Below are 18,224 nucleotides of genomic sequence, written 5' to 3'. Positions count from 1 at the left end.
GGTGCCTGGGTGGTTTAGTCAGTTAAGCATCCGACTCTTGATTTCAGCTCAGATCATGACCTCAGGGTTGTGAGATTGAGTCCCGCATCAGGCTCTGTGCTGGATGTGGAGCCTGCTTCTGATTCTCTCCCTCTCCCTTTGCCCCTACCCCCGCCTCCCCCAACTAGAAAAAAAAGAATAAAAATCAGGGGGTGTGCCTGGCTGACTCAGAAGAGCACCGACTCTTGGTCTCAGGGTCATGAGTTCAAGCCCCACACTGGGTGTAGACATTATTGAAATAAATAAAACTTAAAAAAAATAGAATGAAAATCACAAGAACAAGTTAAGTAAAACTCATTTCTAATTTTGATAGATTTATGGGCTTAATAGTATAGGAAGTAGATACAATATATCTTGATTTCAGAAAAAAAATTTTCATTTTTCATTGTCAAAAAAAATTCAAGCTATTGATAAATATGGACATGACATCTCCCATCCCCCATCTTGAACCACTGTTAGGTATATTCATAAGTGGATGAACAATGTTACCCAAACATTTTAATTCACGATTCACATCAACCAAGAAAAGATCATTGGTGACAGATCATAGGACTCTGCTTCCAACTCTGTCCTTTTCTCTTTAACCTTTAACTTAAATACAGTTTTAAAAATTCATTGAATGTATCTTCTCAAAAATGTTGTGGAACAGGAGGATATAGAGATCATAGTTATCAAATTTATCAATAAAATGAAGCTGGAAACAGTAGTTAATATATTGGATCACAGAAAAAGTACTCAAAGAGTTACAAACACTAAGAAAAGAGGGCCAAATCCAACAGGATATTATATCAGGAATAATTATAAGTTCCCAAAATATTTGTGTTCAAGTTATAAGAAGTAAATCCGATTTATATTTGTTTAAAAAAGAGGTTTTAGTTGACAACGTACGTGCTCAGTGATAAACCAACAATGTAATTCAGCGACTTTCAGAAGGCTACTAATCTTATGGCCTTTTTTTTTTTAAAGATTTATTTATTTATTTATTTGACAGAGACACAGCGAGAGAGGGAACACAAGCAGGGGGAGTGGGAGAGGGAGAAGCAGGCTTCCCACGGGGCAAGGAGCCCGATGTGGGGCTCCATCCCAGGACCCTGGGATCATGACCTGAGCCTAAGGCAGACGCTTAACGACTGAGCCACCCAGGCGCCCCTCTTATGCACCATTTTTGAGATGAACTGCTTTAAGCAGTGGGACTCTAGGATTTGGCTTTCCCTGGCTTGGAGGATAGCTGGTCATCAACTCTTGTAATTGGACCCAGAAGAAGGAACTGGTCAATCTATTAATTTATCAATACCCTTCTGAAGCTGACAGAGTGCTCCAACAGGAGCCTATAGCTAAGGAGTAATGGAAAAACAGTAATAATCTCCCTGTCCTCTGTATTGGTCAGACACTTGTAGTAATAATCTCCCTGTCCTTTGTACTGGCAATAATCTCCCTGTCCTCTGTACCTGTCACGTACTTCTAGGTAATAGATGATAAAAAAGGTAACGATCTCCCTGTCCTCTGTATGGTCAGGCACTTCTAGGTAATAGATAATGAAAAAGGTAACGATCTCCCGGTCCTCTGTATGATCAGGCACTTCTAGGTAATAGATAATGAAAAAGGTAATGATCTCCCTGTCCTCTGTATGATCAAGCACTTCTAGGTAATAGATAATGAAAAAGGTAACGATCTCCCGGTCCTCTTTATGGTCAGGCACTTCTAGGTAATAGATAATGAAAAAGGTAAAGATCTCCCGGTCCTCTGTATGGCCAGGCACTTCTAGGTAATAGATAATGAAAAAGGTAAAGATCTCCCGGTCCTCTGTATGGTCAGGCACTTCTAGGTAATAGATAATGAAAAAGGTAAAGATCTCCCTGTCCTCTGTATGGTCAGGCACTTCTAGGTAATAGATTATAAAAAAGGTAATGATCACCCTGTCCTCTGTATCAGGCACTTCTAGCTAATAGATATAAAAAAGGTAACAATCTCCCTGTCCTCTCTATTGGTCAGGCACTTTGTTGACACCTCATTTTAAAAGAGGCAGGGCAGAATTAAATTTGTCACACAAAGGATTCAGATGATTCAGTTTCAGTCTGGCTCTATGTCAGTAGAAAGAGCAGGAAATATTATCCTGGACAAGAAAAGAATTGGGATAGCTTTCCTCATATACTTAATGGCTGTCAAAGTGTCTGCTTTTCTGTAGAGAGTAGTCTCTAGACTTGATTGATACAGAAGTCATCTTCAAATTTAACAATTCTTTTAAGAAGTTTTAGCAGGTATTTCTAGAGTACCTATGGTGTGCCAGACACAATTCTTTAGGAAATAAAACAAAAATCTCTGTCTTTGTGGCCCTAAATTCCAGCAGACTAGTACTTTGCATGTAGGTAACCAGCAGACTTCAGTGTAACATAAAAGTCTTTGATTTTCATGATCGTTCCTTGTTTCATTAAAAAGTATTATAAAATTTTTACTGTTAAAAATAATACATTCTGTAACTCTACCTAACCAGGCATATATAAATTGCAGCATGTCATAATTCTGTGAAAGCAGACTAACAAAAGAGGTTGTGGCTGTCATTTGCAAGATTTTCCACTGTCTTTTACTGGAATGACTATCTGACGTAGGGATTGAGTGAGAATGCTATATATCAAATGTTATTGCTGTTCATTTTCATAGTTTTTATATTTTAGAAATAGGAATTCTTTCTATCATCCTGAGGACCTGTTGAATTATTAGGAAAGTATATGTTAAGTAGGTTAGTAGAAGACTAGTGAGTAGAAGTTATAGAAGGACCCAAATTGGGAATACCTTTCAAACAATTAAAAATAGTTTTTAGCTTTGATTGCCTTGAAAAGTTATGAATTTCCTATCTCTTCATCTTTTTAAGCAAAAGATTGATCTAGAGATCTTATGAAGGGGATTTCTCAAATGGGGGAGAAAGTGTTCTAATAATCTAAAAGCTCCTTTCCAAACTTTAACCACTATAAATCCCATGAGATAAACCAAGCCAGGAAACTAGTTGACTCATTTGGTGTTAAGTTCCAGGAATCTAAAAACAGACAGTGCAACTTAAATGACAAAGACACTCATGCATTAGGAATCAGAGAACAACTGATTTCAGATTAGTTCTGCTAAAATTTACATTCTTTGTTGCAGACCTGTGCAACAGACCTGCAGACCAAAGCTGACCGATTGGCACAAATGAGCATATGCTCTTCATTGGCACGGAAATTCCCCAAGCTCACAATCATAGGGGAAGAGGTAAGACTTGTCAGGGATGCACTATTTTTTTAATGGGAGCTGTTTACCATATGGATTTATAATTGCCACTTTAATGACTTCCATACTACTGTTACTATCTCAAGTGTTACATCTGGTGTTTTAACACCAAAATAATTAGCCTATTCCTTGGACTTGAAGGAAATGTCTGATTATAAAATATTTTAGTCCATTTCTAGGCAGATGTCTCAATTCTTGACCACAGAACATAGGGTTCCTGTTGTAATAATCAGCATGCAAACTATGAGATGGGCAGAGTTCTAGAACTTTGGAATAAAATGGATTTTGTTGTTTCTGGTTTTTTTTTTTTTTTTTAATTAGGCTTCCTTGCACACTTGTCCAAAGACTATAACACTGAAAGTGAAGGAAGTCACATCTCATGTAATTGAGAGAGAAGTATCTCATGTCAGAACCACTTATTTATTTATTTATTTATTTTTATTTTTGAGAGTGTGTTTATTAAGGGCTTAGGATAATAAGGGGCAGGAATCTTATGCTTACAGATAGGTTTTTAATGATTAATTCATTTTGAATTATTACACACCAAATCCTGTTGAGGGCGGGTTAGGCATTTAAAGCCATTTAAGTGTTCCCTATGGAAACTAGAGTGAAATCAGAACTCTTTTAATTTTTGTTTGTTTGTTTTTGTTTTTGATTATTTTTTAATTTAAATTCAATTAACATATAATATATTATTAATTTCAGAGGTAGAGTTCAGTAATTCATCAGTCTTATTAATAACCTGTGTTCATTACATGACATGCCCTCTGTAATGTCCATCACCCAGTTACCCCATCCCCCCACTCCCTCCCCTCCAGCAACCCTCAGGTTGTTTCCTATGATTAAGAGTCTCTTATGGTTTGTCTCCCTCTATCATTTCATCTTGTTTTATTTTTCGCTCCCTTCCCCTATTATCCTGCTTTGTTTCTTAAATTCCACATATCAGTGAGATCATATGATAAGTGTCTTTCTCTGATTGACTTATTTTGCTTTGCATAATACCCTCTAGTTCCATCCACATCATTACAAATGGGGAGATTTCATTCTTTTTGATGACTGAGTAATATTCCATTATATGTATATACTACATCTTTTTTATCCATTCATCTGGCGATGGACATCTGCAGAGCCACTTATTTAAATAAGTTTATAACACTTAAGATTTTTTTAGAAAAACTGTTCAGGATAATGAAGATGGAATTTTTTTTGTAGTCAACTTTGATGGACCATATGTGGTCATTTTTGCAATTTTAGTCAGTGTGCTTTATTTTTTGACTCAGGTTAAGCTCTTAACATAAATGGGAAACAGGAAAGCCTAGTGAACTCTGATGTTGCATTTCTTCTGTTACTAAGACAAAGGGTGCTCTGTGAATGCCAAACAACTTCAGTAACCATCAGCGTTATTTGCTTTAGGATCTGCCTTTTGAAGAAGTGGACCAAGAGCTCATTGAAGATGGTCAGTGGGAGGAGATACTGCAGCAGACGTGCCCATCCCAGTACAGTGCTATTAAAGAAGAGGACGTATGAGCCATATGATTACTTAAGTCTTTGTTAGCCTTCATGTTTGTGCGCTAGTAAATAAAATTTGCCTGTAAGGTTGAAAAGCTGGTAGACATAAAATAGTGGCCCCTAGGAACTTGAAATCTTTCAGGGCCAGCACAGAAGTGTCAGGCGACCATATGGGAATTTGTGACCTGTTAATTTAGGGTTCTGTTCCTCATCCTATCGGTTTCTTCTCTACTCTAAAACTATTACTAAAAATACTTCTAGGGAGAACATCTAATTTGTTAGTAGGTTTGGTAGTAAAACTTTTCGTTGGTAATTGAGGCTGGAAGGCGGTGAGATAGGTCGCTGCCTTATGTTTGGAAGGCTATAAAACTCACCTCGCTTACTTTATAACGTTTAAATCTGTAGCTTCAGATAACTATCCTAATTCTTTAGTTGTTGAGGTTTGATTGATTTAACACACATTCATCAGTACCTACTTTGAGTAAGGCGCTTTGCTCTGAGGGAGGGAGGACACAAGGACAGTGAGATATGGTGTCTTCTGGGAGAAGTGAGCCTCATTCACAGATTCATGCCTAGCACTGTAATTCTGGTGGGTCTGCATATCCTGAATCATGTTGAAGTCCTAAGTAGAAGGGATTTCTTTTTCTGTCTACTGTCAATTTATAAACCGTTCATTTTTCTTGGCTGGATATAAACGGTGTCCTTAAGTTAAAATTAGACCGTCATTATTTTTTTTTAAATCAGCATTTATATGTCAGAGTGAGTAGCAGCCACACACTGTTTAAAACATTTTTGGTGCCACTTTAAAGTTTTCCCTGTACCACCACCTAGACCTCAGTGTGTTCATAACATTGTGTTTAGTGTTCAGGTGACAGTAAATGGATGAGTGAAGCATTTCCTATTTGAAATTCTTAGATCAGACTTTTCTCTAATTTAAATGGACTTTTCCCATGATTATGAAACAGTAAGGTTTTTTACTATCACAAAACTGATATTAGCTTAAGCAATTCAAAATATAACTTCAAAAATGAAAAAAAGGTGTTTTTAATCTACTTAAACCTATTTTTTAAATGTCGTATGCTTAATTTGGATATTTCCCTTTTTTTAGCTTGTGGTCTGGGTTGATCCTCTGGATGGTACCAAGGAATATACTGAAGGTTGGTATCTCTTTGGTATTTGTTTTTGATAGCAATAGGTCTAGTATATGATATTTAGTTGGAAACACTTAATATTTCATCTGCTGCATGACAACCCAGTATCATATTTTATGTTTATGCCCTGAAGCTGTATTTGTGCTCATCCTCGCTATTATTATATATCAGCGATTGTCAAGACAGAGAGGGAGAAAATTCAGTCCCTTCAAATACCACCCTGTGACCCTCTACCATTGCCGTGATTCTAATGTCCTGCAGGTGGGAATAACTAACACAACGCCAGGGTTACCAAAGGGACTACACTGAACCCCCAGCTCTACTGGGGGAGAGAACAAGGAAGAGCCCAGCTGTGCTCTACTACCATGCCCTCCCCTGCCAGGTCCACCCCCTCCCCCGCTCCCTCCCTCCCCCGCTCCCCCTTCCCCGCGCCCCCACCCTCGCCATCTGTGAGCTGCTTTCTCACTCACAGCTTCACCTTTAAAGATGAGTTTGGGAACACGGTACCATATTTCTCCTTTCTGAAATTGCCTAAGATGAGAAAAATTAGAAAGCAACACATTAAAATAAAATTGGCAGCATTAAAGTAAAAAGACCAGGCTCAGAGCCAGAGTTTTAGGTTTTAGGAGCAGAGCATGTATAAGCTTAGAGTTTTATTTTTGAAACCAAGATCTACATAGGTTTTCTTATATTGGTTCTCAGCTTCATGACTTAAAAACAAGATTTCTCGTAATCATTAGAAAAAACTCTACTTGGGTGAGACATATCTGTAATGAGTCAGTCACACAGTATGTATGCACGTGTATGTATATGTATGTGTATGCAGTAAAATATCACTATAATCCATTAAGAAATAGGGAAGCTCTAGACAGCCTAGTATGTATAAGAACACCCAGATAGATTGTTTAGATCTTGACCCCCACCTCCAGAGATTTTGATTCGCTGGCTCTGGGAAGGACCCTGAGAATCAATACTAACATTATGCCAGTTAAGGGGCGCCTGGTTGGCTCAGTAGAGCATGCAACTCTCAATCTCAGGGTCGTGAGTTTGAGCCCCATGTTGGGTGTGGAGCCTACTTTAAAAAAAATTATGCCAGTTAAGTCCGATGCTGCTTGATAATCCGTATCACCTTGCAGTGCAGGTCTAGACAATAATCCTGGAGTAGAGAGTGATCCAGCAGGCAGCAGTGACATGGAAGGTGGCAGAGGGGCCCAGGAATCTAGCAATGGCTGCAGAGTTATGGCTGGCTTATTCAATTGGTGTACAGACTGTACTAATGAGCCCGTGTCTGTCGATTCAGTTAAGTGGCCAAAGATCCTACTTCTGTCTCTGGCCAGCCATCTCTTATAATTTATGCATTTTGTCAGAAGTAGGACTGATCGTGGATGAATCATTACAGATTTCTTACCTTTATTCCAAAAATAGCTTGGAGCAATTGATGTGCCGATGATAAGTCATAATACGAGCAAGTTATATCATTGATCTTCTTGATACTCATTTCTTCTTCACAGGTCTTCTTGACAATGTGACAGTCCTTATTGGAATTGCTTATGAAGGAAAAGCCATAGCAGGAGTTATTAACCAGCCATATTACAACTACCAGGTATTACTATAAATGATACAAAAATATTTCATTAGATAAGTAAGTAGAGTGTTATATGATTCCTGATGTTATCTAACCCAGTGGTTTACACTTCATTGCCCGTACAATTATTGGGGAGGTCTACAAAATACAGCTTCCCAGATCGTACCCCAGACCTGTTGAATCAGAACCTCTCAGGGCATTGATACCAGGAATGTATATGTATGTATCTGTGTGTACCCAGACACACCGTATGTATTATGTGTGTATATATATGTATATATATTTTATGTATGCCTCATGATTCAAATGCAGAAGTTTGGGAATTACTGACATGGTTCTTGATTAGCTTGGTCATTGAGACACCTGATTTGCAGGTGGTTCTTGAAGCATATTGAAGAAATGAACCATTTCAACCAAGAAAAGATGCTAGCCATGTTGTCTTCCAGGTAATACTACATAGCGCCTAAATTGCAGTCAGCATTGATAACAGAACTGGATATGCTCTTGCACTCAGTTCTAATTATTTTGTCTCTCTAATCTGCTCTGACTTTCTATTATACTCCAAACAAACTGTCTTCCTTAGAAGCAAGAGACTAATGTAATTCCAAAGCAGAAATATACCATGAAATCACATTAAATGTTAAAGGAAATTGTTGCAGTAAAATTTTTGAAGTATTTACATTAGTGTGATCTTGATAGAACTTTGGAGAATCAAAGTAACCAGAGTGGGGACTATTACTACTGAATTTCTAATTTGAGTTAAGAGCAGGATTAATCTCTGCTTTTTTTTTTTTTTTAAAGATTTTATTTATTTATTTATCCGACAGAAAGAGAGCAAGAGAGGGAACACAAGCAGGGGGAGTGAGAGAGGGAAAAGCAGGCTTCCCGCCGAGCAGGGAGCCCCATGCGGGGCTCGATCCCAGGACCCTGGGATCATGACCCGAGCCAAAGGCAGATGCCCAGTGACCGAGCCACCCAGGCGCCCTTAATCTCTGCTTCTAAGATAAATTTGTTTTTCATGTGTATGATTATAACTTTTTATTTATAATCCTGTGCTTCTTGAAATCATTTAGCAAAAATAGTGCATTATTAGGAAGGTCTCCCATATTGAATTGCTTAAGTGTCGTGAATTCTTTTAATATGACTTTAACATTTATATAGCATTATATGCAGACACAAGTTTGTGGTTTTTATGTAAACTTTAAAGTAAGTTAATACTATTACTTAAAAGAGGGGCATTTAGTTCATAGATAATGTTGTAATGCATGGCACTTTTCATCAGATCACAGTGCTTAGGGGTTATTAATACTTTCCATCACTTCTTTCTGAGATTAGAAACATCGTATTCATTTTCCACAGAACAATGAAAAGCAGAAGTTAAGGGAACACAGGAATGAAGCAAAGATGAGAAAAATAGCTAGGGTTTTGGCCCCACTAGTAGGTAGAAAAGAGGCAGGTGACTTGTGGTACCCTGGGTGGCCATTGTCCATCCCATGTCCCAGCTCACTTCCTCCTGTTTGCTTCTCCCATTGCTGCCTCTCCCTTGACCACAGTTCCTCTGCACTCTCTTTTTCCTCTCGTCCTCTACTCTTTTATGCCTTAAAATTTGTTGCGACAAGTGGAAAAGTTGCCCAGTTCTGTTGATGATATTCAAGGCTGGAGATTCAATTTTAAGTAATCATCAGTATGATAATAATAGCTACAATTTGTCATGAGCTACTGTGTGCTGCCAGACTCAAGGGATTCACATGCATTATCTCATTTAATACACACCACAGTCCTTTAAGGAAACTTTGTTCCTGTTTTAAAGAAGAGGAAACGGAGGCAAGTAACTTGCCGCCAGACCACTCAGTTTATCATTGACAGATCTGGAGATTGAAACCCAGGTCCAGGGTGCCTGGGTGGCTCAGTGGATTAAGTGTCTGACTCTTGATTTCAGCTCAGGTCATGATCTCGGGGTCCTGAGATTGAGCCCCAAGTCGGGCTCCGCACTCAGTGCAGAGTCTGCTTGGGATTCTTTCTCTCCCTCTCCCTCTGCCGCTCCCCCGCACTTGCTTGCTTTCTCTCTTTCTGAATAAATGAATAAATAAAATCTTAAAAAAAAAAAAAGAAGAAAGAAAGAAACCGAGGTCCAGGCCCTTAGCAAATACTCTATAGTGCTTTCTTGAGCCAGATGAAAGACTTCTAACAATTCAAATGTTAGTATTCTAACAGATATTGAAGCTGGTAGGCACTTAAAAGAAACAGTGTGGCTTAGTGCAAGGAAACCTAATCTGTCGATATGTCGGAGATAGCTTCTTAACCAATATGAATTGTAATTAACCATTATGAAATAAGATGACAGTGTTAGCGTTTATCACCCCCGAGAAAGTTGGTGTGGTGCTCTGAAGGAGAGAGACAGAGAGATGAGGAGCACAGCAGAAGGCTGGCTGGCGGCCTTATGGGGTTGCATTTCCCTCACTATGGTGCCAAATCCCCTGGTCACATCTTCTTTGTCTACACACTCATTTACGGAGGGACTATGACATCTTAGGAACCAGAATACCTGTGTCCACTCTTTAGTATGCTTTCCCTTCCTTTTCAGAATAATTGGAGAGCTGAATTAATAAATAGGTTCCTTGAAAGCATGACCTGTATCTCAGCAATCAAGAGAAAGCCCGATGGTCACCAGAGCCTGTCTGTACTTTTCAGGTTCTAAGACTCTCCTGTAGTGTAGACTTGATGGTGAACACAGGAAGCACATGAACATATGTTGAACGCCCAGTGCTTGTTCTTTGGTTCCTCTGTTGCCCCATTGCAGGGCGAGCTGTGAGCAGACAGCCTTCAGCTGTCCGCCTCTTCAAGGATTGCCTCACCTGTAAAGAGCTGCAAGGCCCCGTGGTGTGCCCTTTCTCAAGGCAGTCCATTTCCAGTGACTGGTTATTGCATGAGTATAAGTGCCTGGTATTTTCTTCTGATTTTTATAACCCTGAAGGGCCATTCTAGCTTCAGAGCTCCCCATTGGGCCAGCTGAGACTGTTGGTGGATCTGCATGAAGCTCTGTGTCTCCCTCTGCCCACTCGTGCTTCCCTCCCTCCTAAGGGTACTCCGTAATAAACACCCTCCCTATGTCAGAGTCCTGCAACATAAGCATATTTCATTGCTGCAGCAGCTAGGGTACTGTTAGTGGGCAAATAAGATGATGTGTTTGAAAGCGTTTTATTTTTTAAAATATTTTATTTATTTATTTTTACGAGAGAGAGCATGTGAGAGTGAATGCACAAAAGTGGGAAGGAGGAGCAGTGGGAGAAGCAGACTCTCCACTGAGCAGGGAGCCCAATGTGGGACTCGATGCCAGCACCCTGGGATCATGACCTACGGCTCAGGTTTGAAAGCAACTCACACCCTGGTGATACTGGATCAGCTGTAGTCCCCGATGCACGTGCATTTCACACCCAGGCGCCCCTGTTTGAAAGCATTTTAACAAGGAAAATGGGGCAGTATAGTTTAGTCATGAAGAATATTGGCTTTGAATACAGATGAGCCTGAGTTTGGTTATGATCTTCCTGGAGTCCTTGGGCAGATTACTTCAATGACTCCAAATCTCATTTTTCTCATCTGGAAAACAAGGATGATAATACGTACTTCATGGAGTTATTTGGGGATTAAATGAGATAATACATGTAAGGCACTTAGTATGATGCCTGGTACTTGCTTAGTATTCAGTAAAATATATGTCTGTATGTCTACAATATATGTTTACTATATTAATATAATGGTGTTTAGATGACTCTGTGTTAATCATTTTATGCATCAGGTTATGTTTTTCTATATGAACTGTAGAGTTATAACAACGTTTTGGAAAATTCTTTGAACACTGCAAAGGAAAATACAGATGCTAAGGTTGCATTGTCATTGCCCTTTTACCACCACAATTGTTAGTAAAATCTTTCACCCTGACCCCGTTATCCATGGCTACTCTTCAGTATCACCCTATTCAGTTGCCGTCTCTATGGCAGCAAAATACATTATTGCCATTATCTGTTCCCATAGTAACAAGATCCTTGTTCCTTGGATAGTGAAAAGTAGTAATCAATACATGGTGTTTCATTTCCTGGAGACTTCGGTACCTTTTGCATACAGCTGTTTTCAAAAACAATAATGAGATCAGTGGCTGATTCAGAGAGAGACGGGAATCAGTATATGATGTTTCCTTTCCTGAGGACTTTAAGGAATAACCATAAGTTCCCTTCAGTAGCTCTCAAACCCAGTTATTAACCCAAACAACAAGAGAATACTCAGTTGATTATCTCAGGAAAATTTCGTGGTGGATGATATTGTTCTTGTTCTTTATTACATTACATTGTCATATTTTTATTTAAAAAAAAAAAATCATGGTGCTAACCTAAAGCGATATTCTATGTATGGCTGACATTTTTCTCCAGATGCTTACAAACTTTGCTGTTGTTTCACTCACTTACATAGGCAGGACCAGATGCTGTGTTGGGGAGGACGATTTGGGGAGTTTTAGGTTTAGGTGCCTTTGGGTTTCAGCTGAAAGAGGTGCCTGCTGGGAAACACATCATCACAACGACCCGCTCCCATAACAACAAGTTGGTGACTGACTGTGTCACGGCCATGAACCCCGATGATGTGCTGCGAGTGGGAGGAGCAGGAAATAAGGTATGAACACATCTGCATTTCCCGAAATGTGAAATAAGAGCTGGGGAGAAGGAATTAGAGGTTGTAATTGACCATTGAAAGCACATTTCAGCAACATTTGAATTTTTTAAAAATGTATGGTTCAAGTCTTTTTATCTGAGAGAGTTCTGTGCTAATAGAAGTCATTAGGAGAAGATCTTGTGCCTCTTGCCAGGCCTCGTATTCTCGAGGACCCTCTTGGGTTACTTCCTAGACCTTTCTTCTGCGGACCCTAAGGATGGGCCTGCCTCCCCTTCCTGGATACTTCCCCCATTCTTTCACCTAGGCTTCCATCCTCCTGAGAAAATTGTGAAACGGAACACAGTTGGATCTGCATCCCTAGCCCTGATCTCTTCTCATCTGATTGCCCCCTGGATATCATAATGATGACATATTTCTGATCTCTCAAATTCAGCATGCCCAATTGGATCTCTTCCTTTTTTCTTCCTGCCCCTACACGCATTCCTCCTATTTCCTATCTGCTTAATGGCACTACCATTTTCCTAATTACTCCCGCCAGACTCCTGAAAGTCCCCCTAGACTCCTTCCTTCCTCATATCCTATCTGTATCTTCTTAATTCCTTCCTGATGTCTCCTCTTGTCCATCTCAACTGCCCCCACCCTAATAGGTTTCAATTCATCATCCCTCACCCAGACTTTCCAGTAGCTTCCAAGTGGTCTGTCTGTTCAGTCCCAGTCCTCATAAAGCAGTTAAAAATGCAAAACTTACTGTATATCACTTCCTTGCCCCAAATCCTTGGATAACTCCCTGCACAACAATTCAAAATCAAAGCCTGTGAGAATGGGTGTAAATTCCCCTATATTTTGGCTCTTCAACACACCCCAGCCTTATCTCATGCCATCCCTCAACTCACACCCTGGTGATACTGGATCAGCTGTAGTCCCCGATGCACGTGCATTTCACACTTGTATGCCCGGCCTGGGGAAGGCAAATAGTAAATACTTACTGAACTGAGTGGAATTCATTTTTCTTCACCTACCCTTTGGAAGCAATAATCAACTATTTTTAAATTTTCCAAAAGCATTTACTGGTAAGAGGATGAAAATGGGAGTTTAAAAATAACAATATTTTGCAGGGGGGAATCAAAAACATTTCAAAGTAAAAAATGTATTCTTGGTATTCACTAAATATAAATAGTGACAGGCGTGATTTCTCTTAGCCCTTACTTTTATAACTGCAAAAATCCCATTATGTCTTTTATTCCCAAGGGACACCATTCTCCTTAGGAAAAAAGTCCCCATCCTACACATCCCCCACCTTTTGTCCTATAAAAAGACCTTGTTGGGCAGTTACTAACTTTTTTTATGTTGAGGACTTCTTGAAGAGTCTAATGAAGGCTACAGCCCTTCTTCCCTTAAGAAAATATACCCGAAATAGTTCTTGGTACATAGTAAGACTTGACACACATTTGTTAAATGAAAGAAAAACCTTTTATATAAAAGTCTACAGCAAGTTTTAATCGTTTGATGGTGTTTCTGAAGAGTACTAAAAAGAGTAATTGGTTACATTGCATTCACTGAGATTTTCCTCCTCCTTTCAGTCTGCTCTCTTCATCTGAATATTTGAAGTCTGAATTTTACAGTACTGATTATTTCAGAGTATAACCAAAAAATAAGTAAATGACTCATGAAAGCCTGATAGCAGGTTACTTTTTAGAGTCATGCAGTTTCTATCAGTGACCTCAGTTTTGTTTGAGAATTATAGGAGTTATTAAGATGACAATTTAAAAATTAATATTTTAGTAGTAGAAAGAATAATATGTAGTAGGACTCCAAAGACTTAAGAAACTACTTGTTAGCCTAGTCAACATTATATATGTGTTAGGACTTACTGCAGTTTATACATTAGTGCACTACTTGATGTTCCTCTATCCTTTATATAATCTACAAGATTAAAAATCTTCAATTTTTCTACAATATACCATATATTGCTTTTACAGTAAGAAAAAAACCAACATAATAAAAAGAAAACTTTATCTAAGTAGGACTATGAAGACTATTCCGATCTCCTCCTTGTGGCTTATTTAACCACTTCCCCCCCCCTCTCAGGTCACTATATGATTCTATATTCTATAGTATTCTGTATATTTCTCCATAATACTCTTGTCCTTTCAACCTGCTAAAAGCCTTCACCTAAGTTGAGTCTGACAGAGGAATGGATGAAATATACTTGATAGAAACAAGTGATTTCTCTTATTCTTCAATCTTTTCATGGCCTGGGGATAATTATTATCTCCAACCCTACAGATTATTCAGCTGATTGAAGGCAAAGCCTCTGCGTATGTATTTGCGAGTCCTGGATGTAAGAAGTGGGATACTTGTGCTCCAGAAGTCATTTTACATGCTGTGGGAGGTCAGTCCCTTTTATTTTGGGGAATTACAGGTGTTATAGTTTTTATATTATGCTACGACAGAATCTTTCAGTATTACTTTACCTAGGTTCTGAGGATATAAAAGTTCGAAGGAATCCTAGAGATTAGCTGGTCCAACCCCTGCATTTCAGAAGTGAGAACGTCGATTTTTCGGCAAATTCATTTTCTTTAGTTATTTATCTTTTGGATTTCAAGCTACATATAGTTGGTTTAATTAAACCCTTATTGATTTGTGGCTTTAATGCTTCTAGGGTTTTTTTTTTTTCCTTGAAAAGTAAAATGTTCATCACCATTGTCTTCACCTCACTTAGTTTCATTTAAGCCAATACTGGTAAATGTTTCAGTACTAGTGCTTAAGATCATGGAGTTAGAATTTTTTTTAATCTGACTGAAAAAATATTACGAATATATGCATAGTAAGATGATTTTTCAAGTTCCATAAGACAACAGTTTACTTCTCTTAAAGCACTTGATTTTTGTTCTACCCTTTCTCCTAATATATTATCCATATCATATCTCATCAGCATATTACATGACAAGAGAGTTAAATTCATCACAATCCCATTTCATTAGGATGCTAAATGAAACTGTAATGTAACACAATTATATTTGATGAGCATATTTCACTTAAACTCTTACTAAATAAAGTGTTAATATTCAGTGGTAGAATGAAGAAAACACTTTTGAAAATGGGAATGGTAGTGATGGAGTAGAACCAACAGGAAAAGTAATCACCTCAGGAAAAGGGAAATTAATTGATGCCAAGAAATATGAATTAAAAATGCCAAATGAAATTAATTTTAATCAGGGAGAAAAAATAATTTTCTCTTTGTTAGTCAAAATTGTTCTATAGTTTAAGTTCAAGGGAATTAAAACTTAAACCTTTACAGTCGCTCATTATTTTTCCTATCTTAGCCAGAATTAATTTATATTATAGCATGGGGAAGTAAGAGGCATTTAAAAATAACTAGAAACATAACCATCTGGCGAGCTGCTAATGTTGTATTGATGTTTCTTCTGTAGGCAAGCTAACTGATATCCATGGAAATGCCCTTCAGTATAACAAGGAGGTGAAGCACATGAACTCTGCAGGCGTCCTTGCCACGCTGCGCAATTACGACTACTATGCAAGTCGAGTTCCAGAATCTGTGAAAAATGCACTTGTGCCTTAGAGGAAAATCTCATTTACTTAGCGAGGAGAAGGACACTTGATTCTCAGAATAATATATGTTAAAATGAATTGGATGGAATTATTAGAATTCCACTTTTACTTTATTCATTGTTGATCAGTGATTTATATTTAGTTACTTAGGAGTAGAAAAAGCAATTAAAGACTTTCTTGATTGATTAATCACCCAGGCCAATTGTGAGATCGGAAGGATTTGTAAAGTAAGCGTGTTACAGTTCTTTTCCTCCTTGTATTTGGAGGAATGAAAGGAAGGTTTAGTTTCAACTTGCTATTTTGGTCAGTTGTTTAATCAACATTCCTGTTATTGTGAACGAGGTTTCTTTAGGGCACAGAATCACAAGTTGTTACCTGAATCTCATTCTTGTTTTTCACAATAATTTTAAGTTTTCCTTACTCCAGTTATGAATATCCTGAAGTGTCATGTATGTTGATGAAACAGATTTATGGGAAAAGCTTCTTTGTAATAAATTATTTAATTCTAGCTCTTTATGTTCTTTACCACCTTTTAACATTTTTAAGTAGTATTTGAAAATGACATATTCTCTACTATGGACATTACTTTATTCTTATGGTGGCGTCATTCTAAAATGCGTAACTGTGGCAAGTTAGGGACTTACCTTAGTTCTTTCCAAGGAGAGATTATAACATAAGCTATCAAAAGTATTCTGACATTCTGCCTAGATTTTTCTTTTTTGGGTATCTTTCCAGTGCTTTTAAATAAATTTCTCTGTTACTGGATTAGGCAAGTCATCTAAATTGATGGTTCTCAAACCCAACTACATATCAGAATCACCCAGGAGGCTTTTCAGAAATACAGACTCATAGGCTCATCCCAGAAATTTTGATGCTGTATATTTTAAGAAGGCTACTCCAGGGAGTTTGATAATCATTGAAGTTTAGGTAATATCTTCAGAACATCCGTAACCTAGCCTGAAGAGGTCTTTGTGGCTTTGATACCTTTGATGATTCCAGTCTCTTGGGACTCTCTTCTCAGTGATTTTCTTCTTCCCTCTTCTAGCCACTCCTACTTGGTCTTCTTTCTTGGTTTCTCCCTTCCCTTAAATGTCAACATTCACCAAGATTCTGCTCTAGGTTCCCTTTACTTTCTCAGTAGATGATCTAATCCACGCATATGGCTTCTGTTTGCCCTTATTCCAAAATCTTTATCTAGTTTAGACCTCACAGGGGTGCCTGGCTGGCTCAGTCAATAAAGTGTGTGACTCTTCATCTTGGAGTTGTGAGTTCAAGGCCAACCTTGGGTGTAGAGCTTACTTTAAAGAAAACAAAACAAAAAACTTCTCAGATTCTAGGTTGCCATGCCCAAGAGCCTGCTTTGAATGTCTCACAGGTGTCTGTGAATTATTATATCTACCAAGCTCTTCATTCTTTTCCATCCCTCCTTAAATTATTTTACAAATCCTCAAAGTGATCCTAATAACTGGCCATATGTGGAAATCACTTCCTAAATCCATTTACTTCCCTCTGAACAGAATTCCCTATCTATAAAGAGGAGACTAAACCTAATTAAGAAAAAAAAAACCCAAGTGCAATGTGAGAATAACTTTGAAGGCATTTTCTACAGTTTCCTATTTAAAAATGAGTTATCCAAGAGGTATATTTGGAAGTCGATATTCTCTCTTCATTCACATTGCCTATACGTTAATTTACACCCTCATATTCCTTTATTTCTTCCATACATCACTGTGGTGCCTTCCTGACTAATCTGCCTGCCTGCACTGTAACTCCTCTCCCTTCCACTTATCGTATCCTCCAGGATGATTTTCCACAAAATCGAATCTAGTAGTGCCACTCTCTTAAAATCTTTCAGGGCTTCCTATTGCCTTCAGGATAAAATACAAATTTCTTGTCACAGCATGTGACCCTCTAATGTCATGGCTTTTTCCTTCTCCAGCCTCAACTCTGATCACAAACTTATATCCAGCCAGCCATGCTCAACCCTTTAAAGTTCCCCCCCAAATACCATGCTTTCTCTCACTGTGGCTTCCATTCACTCTTTCAACAATGTTTTGAGCATGTGCTATTTGTTAGTCACTGCTCTAGGTGCTAAACGTTTGGTGGTGGACGTAACACTGGCGTAAGTCTGTTCTTCTGTTGAGCTCATATTCTTATGAAGCAAATCAGATAAGGAACAAGTAAATGAAATTATTTAGCTTCTGGTAAAGCTGCAGGGGAAATCAATTAGGAAGATTAGCTAGAAAGCAACAGGGGCAGGAGGGGGGGCTGGAGGAGGATCTCCTTTATTTTTTTAAGATTTTATTTGAGAGAGCATGAGCAGAGGGAGGGGCAGAGGGAGAGGGAGAAGCTCTGTTCTCAATTCTGATTTTCACTGCCTTAGTTTAGGCCTTCATCTTTTCTCTCATATAGACTGTTGTAATCACATCTTTTTTTTTTTTTTT

At 38.4% G+C, this 18,224-nt stretch overlaps 1 protein-coding gene across 4 annotated transcripts in view; it reads left to right on the top strand.

Moving 5' to 3' along the window:
• Positions 1-16,288, top strand: part of BPNT1 (3'(2'), 5'-bisphosphate nucleotidase 1) — a 23,144-nt gene extending 6,856 nt beyond the window's left edge. For all 4 annotated transcript variants that reach the window (XM_006744922.3, XM_031040869.2, XM_031040870.2 and 1 more), the window contains exons 3-9: positions 3,178-3,282; positions 4,714-4,821; positions 5,918-5,966; positions 7,472-7,563; positions 12,010-12,207; positions 14,494-14,599; positions 15,642-16,288. In XM_006744922.3, coding sequence (XP_006744985.2) covers positions 3,178-3,282; positions 4,714-4,821; positions 5,918-5,966; positions 7,472-7,563; positions 12,010-12,207; positions 14,494-14,599; positions 15,642-15,790 — 807 coding nt within the window. In that variant the 3' untranslated portion in view covers positions 15,791-16,288. The remainder of the gene's footprint in view (positions 1-3,177; positions 3,283-4,713; positions 4,822-5,917; positions 5,967-7,471; positions 7,564-12,009; positions 12,208-14,493; positions 14,600-15,641) is intronic.
• Positions 16,289-18,224: the final 1,936 nt, after the last annotated feature.

The sequence above is a fragment of the Leptonychotes weddellii genome, chromosome 6 (genome assembly GCF_054177405.1).
Source record: "Leptonychotes weddellii isolate Sample4059 chromosome 6, ASM5417740v2, whole genome shotgun sequence".
Lineage (NCBI taxonomy): Eukaryota > Metazoa > Chordata > Mammalia > Carnivora > Phocidae > Leptonychotes > Leptonychotes weddellii.
This window is presented reverse-complemented; position numbering and strand designations above follow the sequence as displayed.